Source organism: Saccopteryx leptura, chromosome 8 (genome assembly GCF_036850995.1).
Source record: "Saccopteryx leptura isolate mSacLep1 chromosome 8, mSacLep1_pri_phased_curated, whole genome shotgun sequence".
Classification (NCBI taxonomy): Eukaryota; Metazoa; Chordata; class Mammalia; order Chiroptera; family Emballonuridae; genus Saccopteryx; species Saccopteryx leptura.
Genome location: NC_089510.1, coordinates 4,430,020 through 4,445,407, shown reverse-complemented (window position 1 = coordinate 4,445,407; position 15,388 = coordinate 4,430,020). Strand labels below are relative to the sequence as shown.

At 46.0% G+C, this 15,388-nt stretch overlaps 1 protein-coding gene across 2 annotated transcripts in view; it reads left to right on the top strand.

Moving 5' to 3' along the window:
* Nucleotides 1–15,388, top strand: part of PLOD2 (procollagen-lysine,2-oxoglutarate 5-dioxygenase 2) — a 93,577-nt gene that overhangs the window by 52,004 nt on the left and 26,185 nt on the right. For both annotated transcript variants that reach the window (XM_066347263.1, XM_066347262.1), the window contains exons 4-7: nucleotides 134–297; nucleotides 3,735–3,847; nucleotides 6,192–6,255; nucleotides 7,517–7,614. In XM_066347263.1, the coding sequence (XP_066203360.1) occupies nucleotides 134–297; nucleotides 3,735–3,847; nucleotides 6,192–6,255; nucleotides 7,517–7,614 (439 nt within the window). The remainder of the gene's footprint in view (nucleotides 1–133; nucleotides 298–3,734; nucleotides 3,848–6,191; nucleotides 6,256–7,516; nucleotides 7,615–15,388) is intronic.

Sequence of the window (15,388 nt, the reverse complement as noted above, 5' to 3'; positions counted from 1 at the left end):
AATTCATTCTGCGTTGGATTTTAAATTCTGACTTCTCTTCGAGACTGTTTCTTGGTTTATGTGCCTTAATTGTGAGAAGTGTATTTTTTTTTTTTTTGTATTTTAAAAATTTTCTTTCCCCCTCCTGAAACAGCTTTGATGTCGTATTCGCGGGTGGTCCAGAGGAAGTTCTAAGAAAATTCCAGAAGTCCAACCACAAACTGGTCTTTGCAGCAGACGGAATCTTGTGGCCAGATAAACGACTAGCGGACAAGTATCCCATCGTCCACATCGGGAAACGCTACCTGAATTCGGGAGGTGGGTGAGAGGCTGGCAGAGAAGTGTACTGTCAGTTGTAGTCCATTGTAAGCAATTATGAAACACCCTTTTCTGGTATGTATAACTATGGACATGTGGTTTTAAATCACCATTATCTTCCTGCTGTGGAAATATTACGTCAGTTTAAAAACCACAGTGCATTTTATCGTTGACAAAGCATTTTCTCATATATGTCATAGGAGGGATGACACTAGATACTTATTATTTCCAAATTATAAGCGAGAAAACCTATGTTTCCCAATTTTAGAGACTTCTTTGAAAGACACTGAGTGGTTAAGGAAAAGCAGGATAAATCCAGGTCTTCTGATTATAGAGTCCTTGAAATTTTCTGACTAATAATACGTTTAGTAAATTCTCCTAAGAAAAAGTGCAAGCTAGACTCAAGCTTTAAAAAAACAGACATTAGTTAATTTTTTATGTACTTTAAATATATTTGAGTGAGTGAGTAATTGGTCTTGAAATCACTAGTCAAAAAGATTCAACGTGCAGTGTCTGGTTTACTTAAAATGCTGCATTAGCTACACCACCACAGATTAAAGGAATAAATTATCACAGTTCTTCCCTGCCTTCAAAAAATGACATAAAATTTGACTTTAGATGTTATTATGACCTAAAATGATTTTTTTAAACTGAGATTAGTGTAAACCTATGGCCAGAAGATAAAATTAAATAGGATTAAGGGGTGGACTTGTTAGACATGCAAACCACATTGGGAAAAACATATGAGTGATATAGGTAGATAGATAGATAGATAGATAGAGGAGGCAAAAGTAGGAATACAGTTATTCATATGGAAAATAATACAATAATAAATAATAATACAAGAAAAAACTTGTGTACTCACAACTGTAAACCTCCTTTTGCCCCATGCTGTGTGTGTGTGTGTGTGTGTGTGTGTGTGTATGTATATAACTGATAATCTTTTAAATTGCCATAAACCCTTGCTAGCTTAAAAACCATTAAGTAACCCTGGCTGGTTGGTTCAGTGGTAGAGCCTCAGCCTGGCATATGGATGTCCCAGGTTCAATTCCTGGTCAGGGCACACAAGAGAAGCGATCATCTCTTCTCTACCCTTCCCCCTTCTCTCTCTTTCCCTCCTGCAGCCATGGCTCGATTGATTCGAGAGAGTGAACCCAGGGCACTGAGGATGGCTCCATGGCCTCCATTTCAGGCACTAAAAATAGCTTGGTTTCTGAGCAGTGGAGCATCACCACATAGGGGGCTTGCCAAGTGGATCCTGGCTGGGGCACGTGTGGGGAATCTATCTCTCTGCCTCCCCTGCTCTCACTTAAAGAAAAAGCCATTTAGCTGTAAAACTCTGGGGTGTTTTATTTTATATTTATTCATTTTTTTTCTAAACCTAGCATGCATAAGGAGATACGTAAATTCATCTGGATCATGCTGCATCTACTCAGGAATTTAATTTCAGACAGATGCAGAGTACTATGTACATAGCAAGAAAACTACCAAGCCAGTTGCTGTGTGAGCCGGTTTCAGTCAGGAAAAGATGCTTAGATGTGGGAAAGCGATCACACGGGGGTATCGAAGCCTAATGCTTACGCATTGTTGTAGTACAGTAACCAAAGAGATGGTGGAAACTCTAAGTACGTCCAATAAAAGTTTTATGTCATCTCCCGGCTGAGCTGTTGAGAGGTATTTAGACTAAATTTTAGAGGACATGAGTTTTGTCTTTCGGTGTATCATTTAACTAAACTATCTTTATGACAGACAGTGAACATATTTCCTTATAAGGAATATTCCAGAATATGAGGAAATTTATTGGTTGGAAATAATTTGGCCACTTAATAGAAAAATTTAAATCACATAAAACACCACGCACTCTGAAAATAACATTACCTTTGACAGTTAGTTGGACCACCTGAAGTGAAGGGCGCTGATCTGGGCTTAAGAATTCATGGGGAGATTTTGACTCCTCAGAGAGTTGAGCTGCCCCTCAGTAACTGAGGGAAATTGATGCCAGGATCCCCTGTGGGGCCACACAGTCTGCTGGATGCTCAAGTGTTCTATGAAATTGTGTAAAACAGTGCGTATAGCCAGCCTTCCACATCTATGGATCCTCAACCTTGGATCAAAAATACTATTTTTTTATTTCAGTTGATTGAGTTTATGGATAGGAAGCCCAGAGATATATAGAGGGCTAATTGTATATTTACTGAAAATATAAACAAAAACAAAAAACAAACCCATGTTTAAGTGGACCCATGTAGAACAACCCACGTTGCTCACGGGTCAACTAACTCCTTTCCATTTTTTTTTTTTTTTTTTTTTAGGATGCTTGAGATTTATTTTAAAAAAGATGAGGAGGCATAATTTTTGAAAAACAATACTATAAACCATTAAAAATGTCACGGTCTACTTGCATATATTTCTCCATCAGAAAAGATTGGTCACAGTATTAAAAATTACATTTTTCAGTCTTTGAAGATCTTTTTTATTTGGCAAAAATAACAGAGGAGCAGCTGGCGATTGGCTTAGCTATGTTTTTTTTTATTTTATCCTGTGTTTTCTAGGTAGCAGTCATATTCCTGGACTGATCCCTTTTCATTCTTTTATTATTACGAGGGAATTTTCATTTTGAGGGTAGAAAAATAGGTCTCTTTTTAATTCACAGGAGTAAAATTGGTGTCTTTTCAAAGCTATCCCATGTCAATGAACCACAGTCTGGCTGCATTTCTAAGGCTCAGAGGAAGACTCAAACAAGGAAAAATGATCCCGCTGTCTGTGTTTTGGTAGACAACGCTGGTTGGCAAACTTCATGCCTGTGTTCTGAGGCCAAGGGGGAACCGTCCAATTTTAGACTTCCTTTCTCCAGGCTGTGACACACGAAAGCTAGCCAGAGAATGGTTTAGCAGGTACAGTACCGACCCGCCCAAGGAAAAGGAAAATTCCCCAACTGTCCGAGATATAAAATTTCTTTGGGATGTTGGCTGTCAGGGACCGAGCCAGCATTCCCCCTGATGGCGTTAGCATCTGGCAGGGACACGGCACCACGGCGGTAGAGATTTTCTTTGTCAGCAACAGGGAATAGAAAAGGATCCAAGAACAGAGAGCCCTTGAGAGAAGGTCAGAAGGAATATCCTGGTGGTGTCTGTTCCATTCTTTTCCTGGAAACCGTTTCCCTGAGGAGCCTTGGAAAATATTCGTTCCCCGCTCTTGTGTCTGTTCCTGTTGGGACTGTTTATTTGGAGACGCTTTGATTTGCAGTGGGCATGAAAATTGACTCTGTCTTACGTGCCGGGGGTCAGTGGAATGAACACAGACGCGAGTGGTGGTCTTCCGATACTCACTCCTCTGTTCTCTCTCTCTCTCTCTCTCTCTCTCTCTCTCTCTCTCCCTCTCTCTCCCTCTCTCTCCCTCTCTCTCCCTCTCTCTCTCTCTCTGTTGTGTCGTTGCAGGATTTATTGGTTACGCGCCTTATATCAACCGCATGGTTCAGCAGTGGAATCTCCAGGACAATGATGACGATCAGCTGTTTTACACTAAGATTTACGTCGATCCCCTGAAGAGGGTGTGTCACAGCTCCTGCTCCCGTTTTCGGTGTAACCCCCTTGTCCACGGTGGCGACTGGGGTCTTCCGGGAAATCGCCAGGCAGAACCGTAAATACGGGAACGCCTTAGTTTTGTGAGCCCCCTTCCCACGAAGTGCTTGCTTGTATTTTTCATTTTTTGACCACAACATATTTACGTGGTGACCTACCTGTAACATACGAAGGACACATTGTCCTTGATTTCCAGCACGTGTGCCCTGCTAGAAATCTGCGTTCTTTTAGAAAGTGGGGGACTGTGGGGGCCAACAGCAGTCTCCCCGCGGGCCCTGGAGAGAACATTCCTGAGATTCATTTAAATGAATCTGTGGGGGAAAGTGAAACCCAAGTTCTCTAATTCAACAGTATTTTTAGTATATTTACCTAATATAAGTTAATGTTTGCTAAATGTACTATCTCTAACTGATACAGTTCTAAAAATGTACTGAACTATATAGTTGTGGGTGCTGCCCTTAGGAAACAAGATTTTTTTTTTAAGTGCCTATTATGGTGAATTTGCAACTTATTGCTATTTCTGTTTCTTTCTTTTTTTCTTAAAAAATTTTTTTTTCTTCTTTTTTAAGTGAGAGGACGGAGGTAGAGAGAAAGACTCCCGCATGCAGTCTGACTGGGATCCACCCAGCAGCCCCTGTCTGGGGCCGATGGTCTGCCATGCTTACAACTGAGCTAGTTTTAGTGCCTGAGGCAGAGGCTCCATGGAGCCATTCTTAGCACCTGGGGCCAATGGCTAGAATCAATCAAGCTATGACTGCAGGAAGGGAAGAGAGAGAGAGAGAGAGAGAGGAAGGAGAGGGGGAGGGGAGGAGAAGCAGATGGGTGCTTCTCCTGTGTGCCCTGGCCGGGGATCGAACCCGGGACTTCCACATGCCGGGTGTATGCTCTACCACTGAGCCAACCATCAGGGCCTGTCTCTGTTTTTTAGATGAATACGTTAGTCATCTAAATGTTTTCATTAGACACTGAATACCTAAGAAATTTCATTCTTAAACTTTATTTTTGCTCATCTCCACGTTTTGCTGTCCCCTATGCCCCGCACGGCAGCCTGAGGGCTTGGCCTCCCAGCCGGGGAATGAGTGCTGATCCTTACGGTGTGTGGCTCGCCTTTGCTTGCTGGAACTCACCTGGGAAAGTGCTCTGAGCCTCCTGTAGTTGTCTTTGCTTTAGGGTGCTTCCTCCTTCCTGGGTTTAGGATAGCTTTTAGTTGGCTAAATCCTGTTTACATCTCTCAGCGGAAGGCTTTATGTGGTCAGCGTATGTCTTAGTCCAGTCGGGTGGCCGTGATAACATGCCACAGGCTGGGAGGCTTACACAGGAGAGATGTTCTCTCTCACGGGTCTGGAGTCTAGACGTTGGAGATAAGCTTGCCAGCGTGGCCAGGGTCTGGTGAGAACTCTCTTCCTGGCTTGGAGAGGGTTGTGTTCTTGCTGCGTCGTCATATGCCAGAGAGAGAGAGAGAGAGAGAGAGGGAAGGAAGAGGAGAGAGAGAGAGAGCACATGCATGTGTGTGCAAACTCTTGTATTCTAAGGGCAAAATTCCCATCACGAGGGCCTCACTTTCATAACCTGAATGTAACAAATACTCACTGCCTACCAGTGGGCCCAGTAGCACTGGGGTCAGGGCTTCTCCGTATGAACTGTGAGGGGACACCGATATTCAATCCATGGGGTTCTGCAGAGACAACTTGAGGAGTATTATGACAGCAGAGCAGTGCAGCTGAAAAACGGGTGTGTTGAGAATCAGGAGGTTTCTAAAGCAGATTGATCTTCCGGATCGGGTTGACGGCCAGTCACCAACCCGTGGTGGCATTCAGGCCTGGTGCTGCGGTAATAGCCCCCCCGCCCCCCAGGCACGGCAGCTTCTCCGGGCAGAGGGTTGTCCTTCCTGCTGCGTGTCCCTTATCGGTGAGCAAGGCGTTTCCACTTACTGTGGTCGCTTCTTCGGGACCCTGGCCGGCAGAGCGGGCAGCCCCGTCTCCAGCCCCGCGGGTCTGTATGCGGAGAGGAGGAGGAGCCCGGGCAGGGTCTTGACCTGGTAACGGCATCTCCAGGTCGGAGGGGATGCCTTTTCCTTCAGCGAAGGCTTCACTGGTCAGTCAGTCAGAAGGTGGAGAAGTGCAAACACTGGGAAAACAGCGTGAATGCTTTCCCAAGCCTTCTGTCCTCTGATGTAAACGACTGGGGAAATCACTGTCTCTCTGAAGAATATTGCTGGCATTATTGACCTAAAAAGAACACACGGTCTAGATAGGGTGGTGGTGTTTGTCGTTTCTGCGGTCATGTCTAACACTGCCTCTGTTCTTATTTTAGGAAGCGCTGAACATCACGTTGGATCACAAATGCAGAATTTTCCAGGCTTTAAACGGAGCTGTGGGTATGCCTCCCAAATTCCGGGTTGTTCACGCATGCGGAGGGACAGCTGTGTTTTCAACTGTCGGCCCTTTGGTATTATTTATTTGGGGGCTGTGGCGAGGGTTTGCTGAGTACCTATGATAGCTCTTAAAAAATGCCGGACTTGAGCTGTTGGATGTAGTTGAGTACGTTCAGTTAAAATGACTGCCTAAGACTGATGCGAAAAAGATAGGTTTTTGGACTTAGGTACCTTCATCTTAGTATCTCAGCATCTGGGAGAGGTATTTTAAAATTAATTAACCCTTACCGTTAGACATTTTCCATTGTAAGTGATCTGAATGGTGAATTACTCAGGCATGGTGGATATGAGAGTATTTTCACCTCGCTGGAAGGTGCCGGGTGACCAGGCATACCCACTGTGGGGTGTGTGTGTGTTTGTGTATGTGTGTGCATGTGCGTGTGCATTTGCTTGCATGCACGCCCGTGTGTGTTTTCCGAAACAGACCTATCTCCTGATAACATAGATGAAAACATTAAAATTAATCAAAAACGTTTCCAAATCAACATACATTAATTCACGAAGGCACGATCCTTGAACAATATTTGAAAACACCTTGCAATTCAGTGCCGTGCTCCCAGGCAGGACATAGAGTGCCTGGGCTCTCGGAGTGGGAAGCAGTGGTTAGGGGTGCTCCGGGACTGGGAGGGGGGACCGTGAGAGCAGACAGGACACCCCTCCTGCTCCCGTCCGGCTGTGCGTCCGCTCGGCGCAGCCGTGGTCTGTCAGTGGTGGCCGGCTGTGCACACCTCCTTTCTGGCGCCGGCCAGCGTTCTGTTTGAAACAGAACGAGGGTCCCTTTCACAGGGGAGTAAGGTGGGGCAAGACTGGGACTCTTCTTGGACCACATACATCACTGCGGGAGGCGGAGGCCGGATCGCACAGATGCTCTCCTTCCGCCAGTCACCTCGGGCGCTGGGCGCCTGCGTCTGCGGGGTGGGTGGGAGTCAGGGCGGGGCTCCGAGTTCCGTCTCCTGTGGGCATCTGGGCGTCTGCCGACCTGGAGCAGGCGGAACAGCGGGCCTGAGCGGTTTTGTAACAAGAAGAAGATATATACACATATGTGTGTGTCTATATGCTTATATATATATATATATATATATATATATATATATATATATATATATATATATATATATGACTATATGTACATAGATGAATAGATAGATACATTTTTAAATTACTAAAATCTATTTGCTTGCTTTTTTTTTTTTTTTTAACTTAGACGAAGTTGTTTTGAAGTTTGAAAATGGCAAAGCCCGAGCTAAGAATGTGTTTTATGAAACGTTACCGGTGGCGATTAACGGAAACGGTCCCACCAAGGTGAGTCCCGGTGACTTTTCTCCGTTTTCTTCTCTCTTGGAGGCAGACGGTGGAGCGCTACGTAGACTCTCTTCTTTTTAAAGTTCTTTTAAGAGGCGTTGTTTTGGTGCCAACCATGATAACTGGCTTTGTCTTTCTTTCTTTCTTTTTTTTTTTTTTTTACATAGTTTATGACCTGGTTTTGTTCAGATGGGCTGGGACCTTTTAATTCTGTTTGTAGCACGTGCTCCTTTAGTGTTTAATCACAACCGCTCACTGGAGAGTGAGCCTCGCTTTCTTACCGGGTATCTGAACACGGACTGTCGACGTTGGTCAGGGGTCATCCGTTTCACCCGAGTCACCATTTTCTAAATGACCAAGGCTGCTAAGACTGGGGTCCCCCTAGGTGGCCGGAACCTTTCCTCTGCCTCCCTTTCTACCTGGGTGCTAGTGGACAAGCGTAGCCGGACTCCTGTCATCCCGGGTGCTCACCAAACATGTACCGTTGAGCTTGCTGAAAGTGTTATTCTCCGCAGTTTCACCGGTGAGTCGGTCAAGTTTGTATTGCTGGTGCCCGATTAAAACGCAGCGTGAATTGTGAGTGTGTGCAGGGGGAGAGAAGGAACTCAAGGGGACGCCCAGGCCGGCAGCGTTTCCAGCGTCAGAGTGGAAGTGGGCTCCCCCTTCTCCAGTGCGCCTGACTTTTCCTCCTGGTCCAGCTGTCCCGCAAAGCCCGCTTCCCAAGGGCCCCCTTCCTCTGTCTCCTGTCAGTCTCCCCAGCGGCATTCTCCTCACTAGAGACCCCCAAGTCCTCCCGTCCGCTGAACAACACGTCGCTGAGCCGGCGCGAACTGGGACAGCCGCCTCCCTCCACAGCGCGCCTGTCTTCCGTCCTCTGCGTCCCAGTCCCAGTCCTTCAAAGCGGAGAGGGTGCCCTTCCCCTGCGCCCCTTCCCGCCCGCCGCACCGGGAAGTGTGCCTGTCAGGGAACCCCGAGACCTCATCTGCTTCACCCGCAGGTCACCCACAGGCTGGAGCGGACCCCCCCACCCCCACCCCCTGTCCTACTTGAAATATTCGTTCGTCTTGTTTCTCTGATGAGCTGCTGGGTTGTCTGCTCATGTTCTGGCCTCGACTCTTCAATCTCTCTCTCTTTCTATATCTGCACTGCTCGCAAACCTTAGGGATATTTCAAAAAGAATATGAAGCGTTAGCCCTGGCCGGTTGGCTCAGCGGTAGAGCGTCGGCCTGGCATGCGGGGGACCTGGGGAACCCGGGTTCGATTCCCGGCCAGGGCACACAGGAGAAGCGCCCATTTGCTTCTCCACCCCTCCCCCTCTCCTTCCTCTCTGTCTCTCTCTTCCCCTCCCGCAGCGCTGGGGATGGCTCCTTGGCCTCTGCCCCAGGCGCTAGAGTGGCTCTGGTCCTGGCAGAGCGACCCCCCTGGTGGGCAGAGCGTCGCCCCCTGGTGGGCGTGCCGGGTGGATCCCGGTCGGGCGCATGCGGGAGTCTGTCTGACTGTCTCTCCCCGTTTCCAGCTTCAGAAAAATACAAAAAAAAAAAGAAAAAAAAAAAAAAAAGAATATGAAGCGTTAAAAAACAAAAAAGCAGCATCTGATCTTTTTATTCAACAAGAACACCGGGAAAGCAGACAGCAAGTCAGAGACAGTGGTTCGATGATGCCAAGGAGTGGCAGACCCACTTTGATCTCATTGGTGAAACGCACTCACCAGTCTGAAGGGACTGGGGTGTCGGCGCGTTCCCCGGTCCCCTCATTTTTGTGAGCCGTGTGTTTTAAAAACCTGACCCTCTGTGTGTATGGGGGGGTAGGGTGGGGGGGTCCTCTTCCTGGACTGTGTTAGTCACGTGTGCCACAGGTAACCCATCTGAGACGTCTTCCCTTTCTCTTCTGCACGTAGTCTTGGGTCATGTGCCTCCTTCCCACCTCCGCAGAGCCTCCCTTCAAGCGAATGATTTCCAGCCCCTTGTCCTGATTCCTGTTACCTTTCCTGAACTCCGGGTCTCACCACCGAGGGGGTCGAGCAGCTTGTGTGCCCCGTGAGACCCAGAGCTTGAGCTGAAGCTCCGCCCCCCCTTCCACCTCCTTGGTTTTTATTGACTGTGGTGGCTTTCAGCTCCTGGGTCGGGAGCTGCTCTTCCTGACTGCTGTGTATGGTGGTTTATCTCATTTCCTCGGTGCCCATGGCAACTTCCTTAGTTCGGGCCATTTGTCACCTCCCACTGGTAGCGATTGCCCACCGGTAGCTCGGAGCTAGAACCTTCTACCAAAGTAGAAACCCGATCACATGACTGATGTGTGGCGTGCTTTCTGTGGATTTAGGTATGAAGTTGGAAGCTCCCAGCTTGTCTCATAAGGCTTTTTTAATGAAATTTTCTTTTTATTTATTTATTTATTTTAATTTTTTATTTATTCATTTTAGAGAGGAGAGGGAGAGACAGAGAGAGAGAGGAGAGACAGAGAGAGAGAAGGGGGCAGGAGCTGGAAGCATCAACTCCCATATGTGCCTTGACCAGGCAAGCCCAGGGTTTCGAACCGGCGACCTCAGCATTTCCAGGTCGACGCTTTATCCACTGCGCCACCACAGGTCAGGCTTATAAGGCTTTTTTAAAATGTTGCTCTAGGCCCTGGCTGGTTGGCTTAGTGGTAGAGTGTCAGCTGCTCTGGCATCTAGAAGTCCCAGGTTCAATTCCCAGTCAGGGTACACTGGAGAAGTGACCATCTACTTCTCCACTCCTCCTCCTTCTGTCTCTCTTTCTTTCCCACAGCCATGGCTCAAATGGTTTGAGTGTATCGACCCAGGCGCTGAGGTGGCTCCATGGAGCCTCTGCCTCAGGCACTAAAAATAGCTCAGTTGCAAGCATGGCCCCAGATGGGCAGAGCATCTCCTCAGACAGAGGTCGCTGGTTGCCAGGTGGATCCCAGTAGGGGCACATGGGAAAGGAGCCCTTCAGTGAGTGGAACCAGGTTGTCTGAGTTGAAGCCGTGTCGTGACTAGTGTTATTCTTGGGAGTGGTAAAACATGTTTTGTTTTGTCTTGTTTTTTTTCTGGCAGGACAAAATAGTCGTAAAACTGTTTTGGTTACCAGGACTGTGTCTAAGCAAATTTGATAAACGGACAGATTTTGTCTGTGAAGCGCTTTACAGTGGGTGTGCGCGTGTCCGTGTCTCTGTTTTCTCTTAGCCTCTGTCCTCTGCCTTCCGATAACCCTGGTGCCCGTTAGGCAAGGGCTCGTACAAGCAGACATCCGAAACTGAAGAGTCTGCTCTTCCTTTTTGGTAATGTCCTGTTTTAATCCAATTTAAAAGTCTTTTTTAAAGAGGGAGCGTGGCCCTGGGAGTTAAGCTCTTGTGGGACCAGTGATTGCAGGGACATCAGCAATTCCTCACGAAATCCCGGGGTCATCTGACTGGAGCCGTACAAGGCGGGTAGAGGCTTGCTCGCGAGCAGAGGCTCCCTACTCCGTGGTCAGGTAGGAAGCTGCGTGTGTCCTGGGAAACATTCTCAGCGTGAGCTGTCAGGGCTTGCAGCAGCTACAGCAGCAGGTAATCCTGTTGCATCTTCTCGGGCATGGTCCTGGCTAGTCTCCCTTCCTCTGATTTTATTTGGTAACAAAAAAATGAAGCAAGTTTGTTTCATTATTGGATATAATATGAAAATCGGAGAGAGGGTTATTTACATAAGCATTCAACTAATGCTACTACTTTATGTTATAACGTTATGTTCAAGTTAAATCGGGGTCCATGAATACGTCCCCCTGTGTCCAGGCTGCCGGGGAAAGAAAGCAGATGACTCTCGTTACGTTTGCAGGGGACGGATTCCAAGACTCCACACGAATGCCTGATGCTGTGGAGAGTCCCGAGCCCTGTATGTGCTGAGTTTTTTCCTGCGTGTGCATACGTTTTCACTTAAAGAGGCACTTATGATTCTCTTTGTCACATCCAACTTGCCAGCACCTCTATTCTTGCACTGGGGGACCATGATTAAGTCAAGTTAGGGTCATGTGAACGTAAGCATGGTGATACCACGGCGGTTGATCTGATACCTGAGAAGGCTACTCAGTGACGGACACTAACGGACTGGACGGGTGTGGAGTGGACTTGGGTGTGGTACCTGGGCCCAGGCTGATGTTCTCCCCGGGCAGGAGCGAGCGGGAGACCGGGATTTCGTTATGCTGCTCAGAACAACGCGCGATTTCAAGCTTAGAGGTGGTTTATTTTTTGGAATGTTTCTTTTAATATTTTGGATCAAGGTTGACCAGGGTAACTGAAACTCCAGAAAATTTACCCATGAGTGAGGGGGGGACTATAAGTATATACATATCATCTGTAAATGATAAATTGTTATAGGCCAAAGTAGATAAAAATGAGTTTATTTCTTAATTTGTTACTTTTTTAAAATCTCATGCTATTAGGAAGAACAATTTGTAAATGATTTTTAAAATCACAGTTTACATTTATAGTTTTCATAATGATTTGTAAACAACTTTGTGCTTTTTAATTAGCATTTTATTTCAAATATGTTTCTGTATTCTATGTCATTTTCATACTTGTTTAGATAAAATCTAATGTATGTAAATCAGTTTTTAGATGGAAACTGATTCCTGGTTTGAAGCTGTACTTTTTATTGTTGAAGCTCATTTATTATTAACAACATATTATAAGATGCTTCTTTTTTTTTTTTTTTGACAACTTTTATAAGAGTTTATTTGAGCCAAGCTGACTACATAAACCAGGGAGCAAAACCTCACAGGATCCCAAGATGTTTATTTGAACACATATGGGAGAAGATATTTGCAAACAACAGCTCCGACCAAGGGTTAATATCCAAAATACATAAAGAACTCATATAACTCAACACCAAACAAACAATTTAATTAAAATATGGGTAGAGGACACTTCTCCCAAGAAGACATACAAATGGCTTATAAATTTTTGAAAAGATGCTGATCTTCACTAGCTATTAGGGAAATGCAAATCAAAACTATTCACTACAACAAGAAACCACCTCACACCTGTTGGAATGACTGTTATCAACAAGACAGGTAAGTGTTGGAGAAGCTGTGGAATAAAAGGAATCTTCATTCCCTGCTGGTGGGAATGTAAACTGGTACAGCCACTATGGAAAACAGTCTGGCAGTTGCTCAGAAATTTAAGAATAAAGTTACCATATGACCCAGCAACCCCTTATCTGGGTATCTACCCGAAAAATTTGAAAACATTTATTCGCAAAGATCTATGCACCCCTGCATTCACTGCAAGATTAGTCACAGTGGCAGGAACTGAAGTGTCCTTCATAACATAGTTGGATAATGATGTGGTCCGTGAACATAGTGAAATACTACTCAACCGTAAGAAGAGATGACATACCCAACCTTTTCTTTCAAAGAGCAGGTAATATACCTCTGAAGGTAATCATTATGAACGTGGTGGTGGATATACACAAGCAGAAGTCGAACAGAACAATAGCGCGCACGTTGAAAACAAGTCGTTTTTGAAACTGATTTGATTTGCGTGATGACAGATTTAATATTTCATGCCTAAACACGACCATACTTGGGTCACTGTGACCTTGAGTCATTGAGTGATTGGGGGGAAATGATAAATCAAAGGAAACAAATAAAGAGAAGGTTGGAAAAGCTTCTTTGACCAGGAAATGACATCACATTTGGAAACATCTCGATGTTGCGAAAGAAGGGCCAGGAAAGCGTGCCACCTCGTAGCCGGGGACACACACACACACACACACACACACACACACACACACTGCCCAGAGCATCATGAACGCATCCACAGCTCCCTGCCCCGTTCCGGCTGCCAGCATCAGTGTCTGCCGTCTTGAATGAAGAAAGCAGATGGAAACAGAGGCCAGGGGTGGGTGGCCGCTGCCCGTGTGGGGAGACATCCCAGAGGGAGGTATCCCGTCAGGAGCTACGGCAGGAAAAACAGACGCGTTATCTGGGAAGGTGAATTGAGGGGGAGAGCGGCAAGGTTGTTAAAAAAAAAGTCTTTCATTTTGAGGACAGAAAGCAATGCCTTGTGTGCTCAGACCTGTTTAAGAAAAACAGTTGGCCGTTTTCATATTCACATGGGGGTTCTCAGAGACGAATCAATAATTCATGAAATTAATATTAAATTTTCATGAGCTTCTCTGAGGGGAAGGAAAGGACGGGTTTTTATAGATAGATGGGAGTTGTAGTGACGGCCAACTATTTGGGGGATTTCTTTTCTTTCTTGAATAAAGAATTCTTTCCCAGGGTTATTTTAAACAAAGCTGTGTATTTCATTTCCCACTAGCCTTCAAAAAAAAAAAAATCTCTTTTTGCAAATAATGCTCCGCAGAGGGTTCCTATTCACAGGGATGGGTTCCTTTTCCTCTTGCAAAACCATGGCACTGGCTGAAATCGATGCTTGCATCTGCCATTTGACAACAGCCAACTTATTATTATTATTGTTATTATTATTATTATTATTATTATTATTGGGGTGCATTGGAGTGACCGCATTGACTCTTGCAATGTCATGAACGAAAAGCCACGACTCCCCGTTCTGTGCCTTGTAAGGTCTTCCGGAATAATCATGGAGTTCGTAAGACGCTGGCTGCTGCTCGCGTCCTCTGTGACGTCCTCTGTGCTGTGCAGATTGAGGGGAACACTACCTGGAACACGGAGATCTCCCCCCGTGTCGGAATAGGGTACTTGTTTCAACAGCTTTTTTTTTTTAAGCTTCCGTGCCATAGAGATATTTGGATGGAGTTGCAGATATTTTGGAGGGTTTTCATAGAATGGTATCGGACTGATTACCTCAATCACTCTGTACCTTAAACTCTTCCCTAGGGTCGTAGGGAGCTAGAGAAACTGACTTGGCACTTCTGTGGACAGACATCCCTTTCTTCCGCATCCATCTCAGTGAAGACTCGGCGGGTGCTCTGAGCATCATGAGGATTGTAGGTGCTTCCTGCTAAAGGCAACCTACAGCTTCACCGCCTGGAGTTGAAGTCATTTGGTTGGTGAAAAGAAGTGATTAAAAAAAAAAAAAAATCTAAAACTCCACAGATGCTCACACCCCAGCCGGTGTTACTATTGCAGTAGAAAAGAGTGGTGATTTTTTTTTTTTTTAAAGGAAGTTGGCAGAATTTCCCCTCAGATGTTCAAATGAAAGGGATCTCCAAGATGCGTTGGAAGGCTGAGAACACATCTTTGTTTGCTTATCTCTGTTCTCCGTCTGTCTTTTCTCACCGGCTCCCTCAGCCAGAACGCACACCAGAACCCAGATTTCACAGGAAAAAGGGACGCCAGGCGGTGCTTCCCGAAAGGGGCGGATGAGTCACAGAGGAGACACTCTTGGTAGATCCGAAAGGCCTGGGTGGAAGGCAGGCTGCGTTAGTTAGCTCCCTGTTGATAGGATTTGCGGGGTGGCCGTCTTTGGAGATTGTTCTGGAGCTGTTTGTCCCCCCTCCCCCCTGAAATCAGTGTCCCAGAAGCGTAGTTTATAGGAGACAGCATAGTTTAGTGCCTTTTGATAATCAAGCCTATGCAGTCTCCGTTTTGTGCGGCAGTTGTGTGGTTGGTGGGAGGTCATTCGGTCGCGGCCCCGTTCGCTGCTGTTGTCTGTCTGCGCCGATCCTGTAAACATGTATCTGGTTACTGACTTACACCTCATGGGATGGGGACTCTTATTTGTGGTGTTTTTCTAATAAGTCTCAGCCCAGTTAAAACTGTCTGTTTCATTGTTGGACACATTTCTTTATTTGTGTCTTTTCTGGTATCATTCCTCC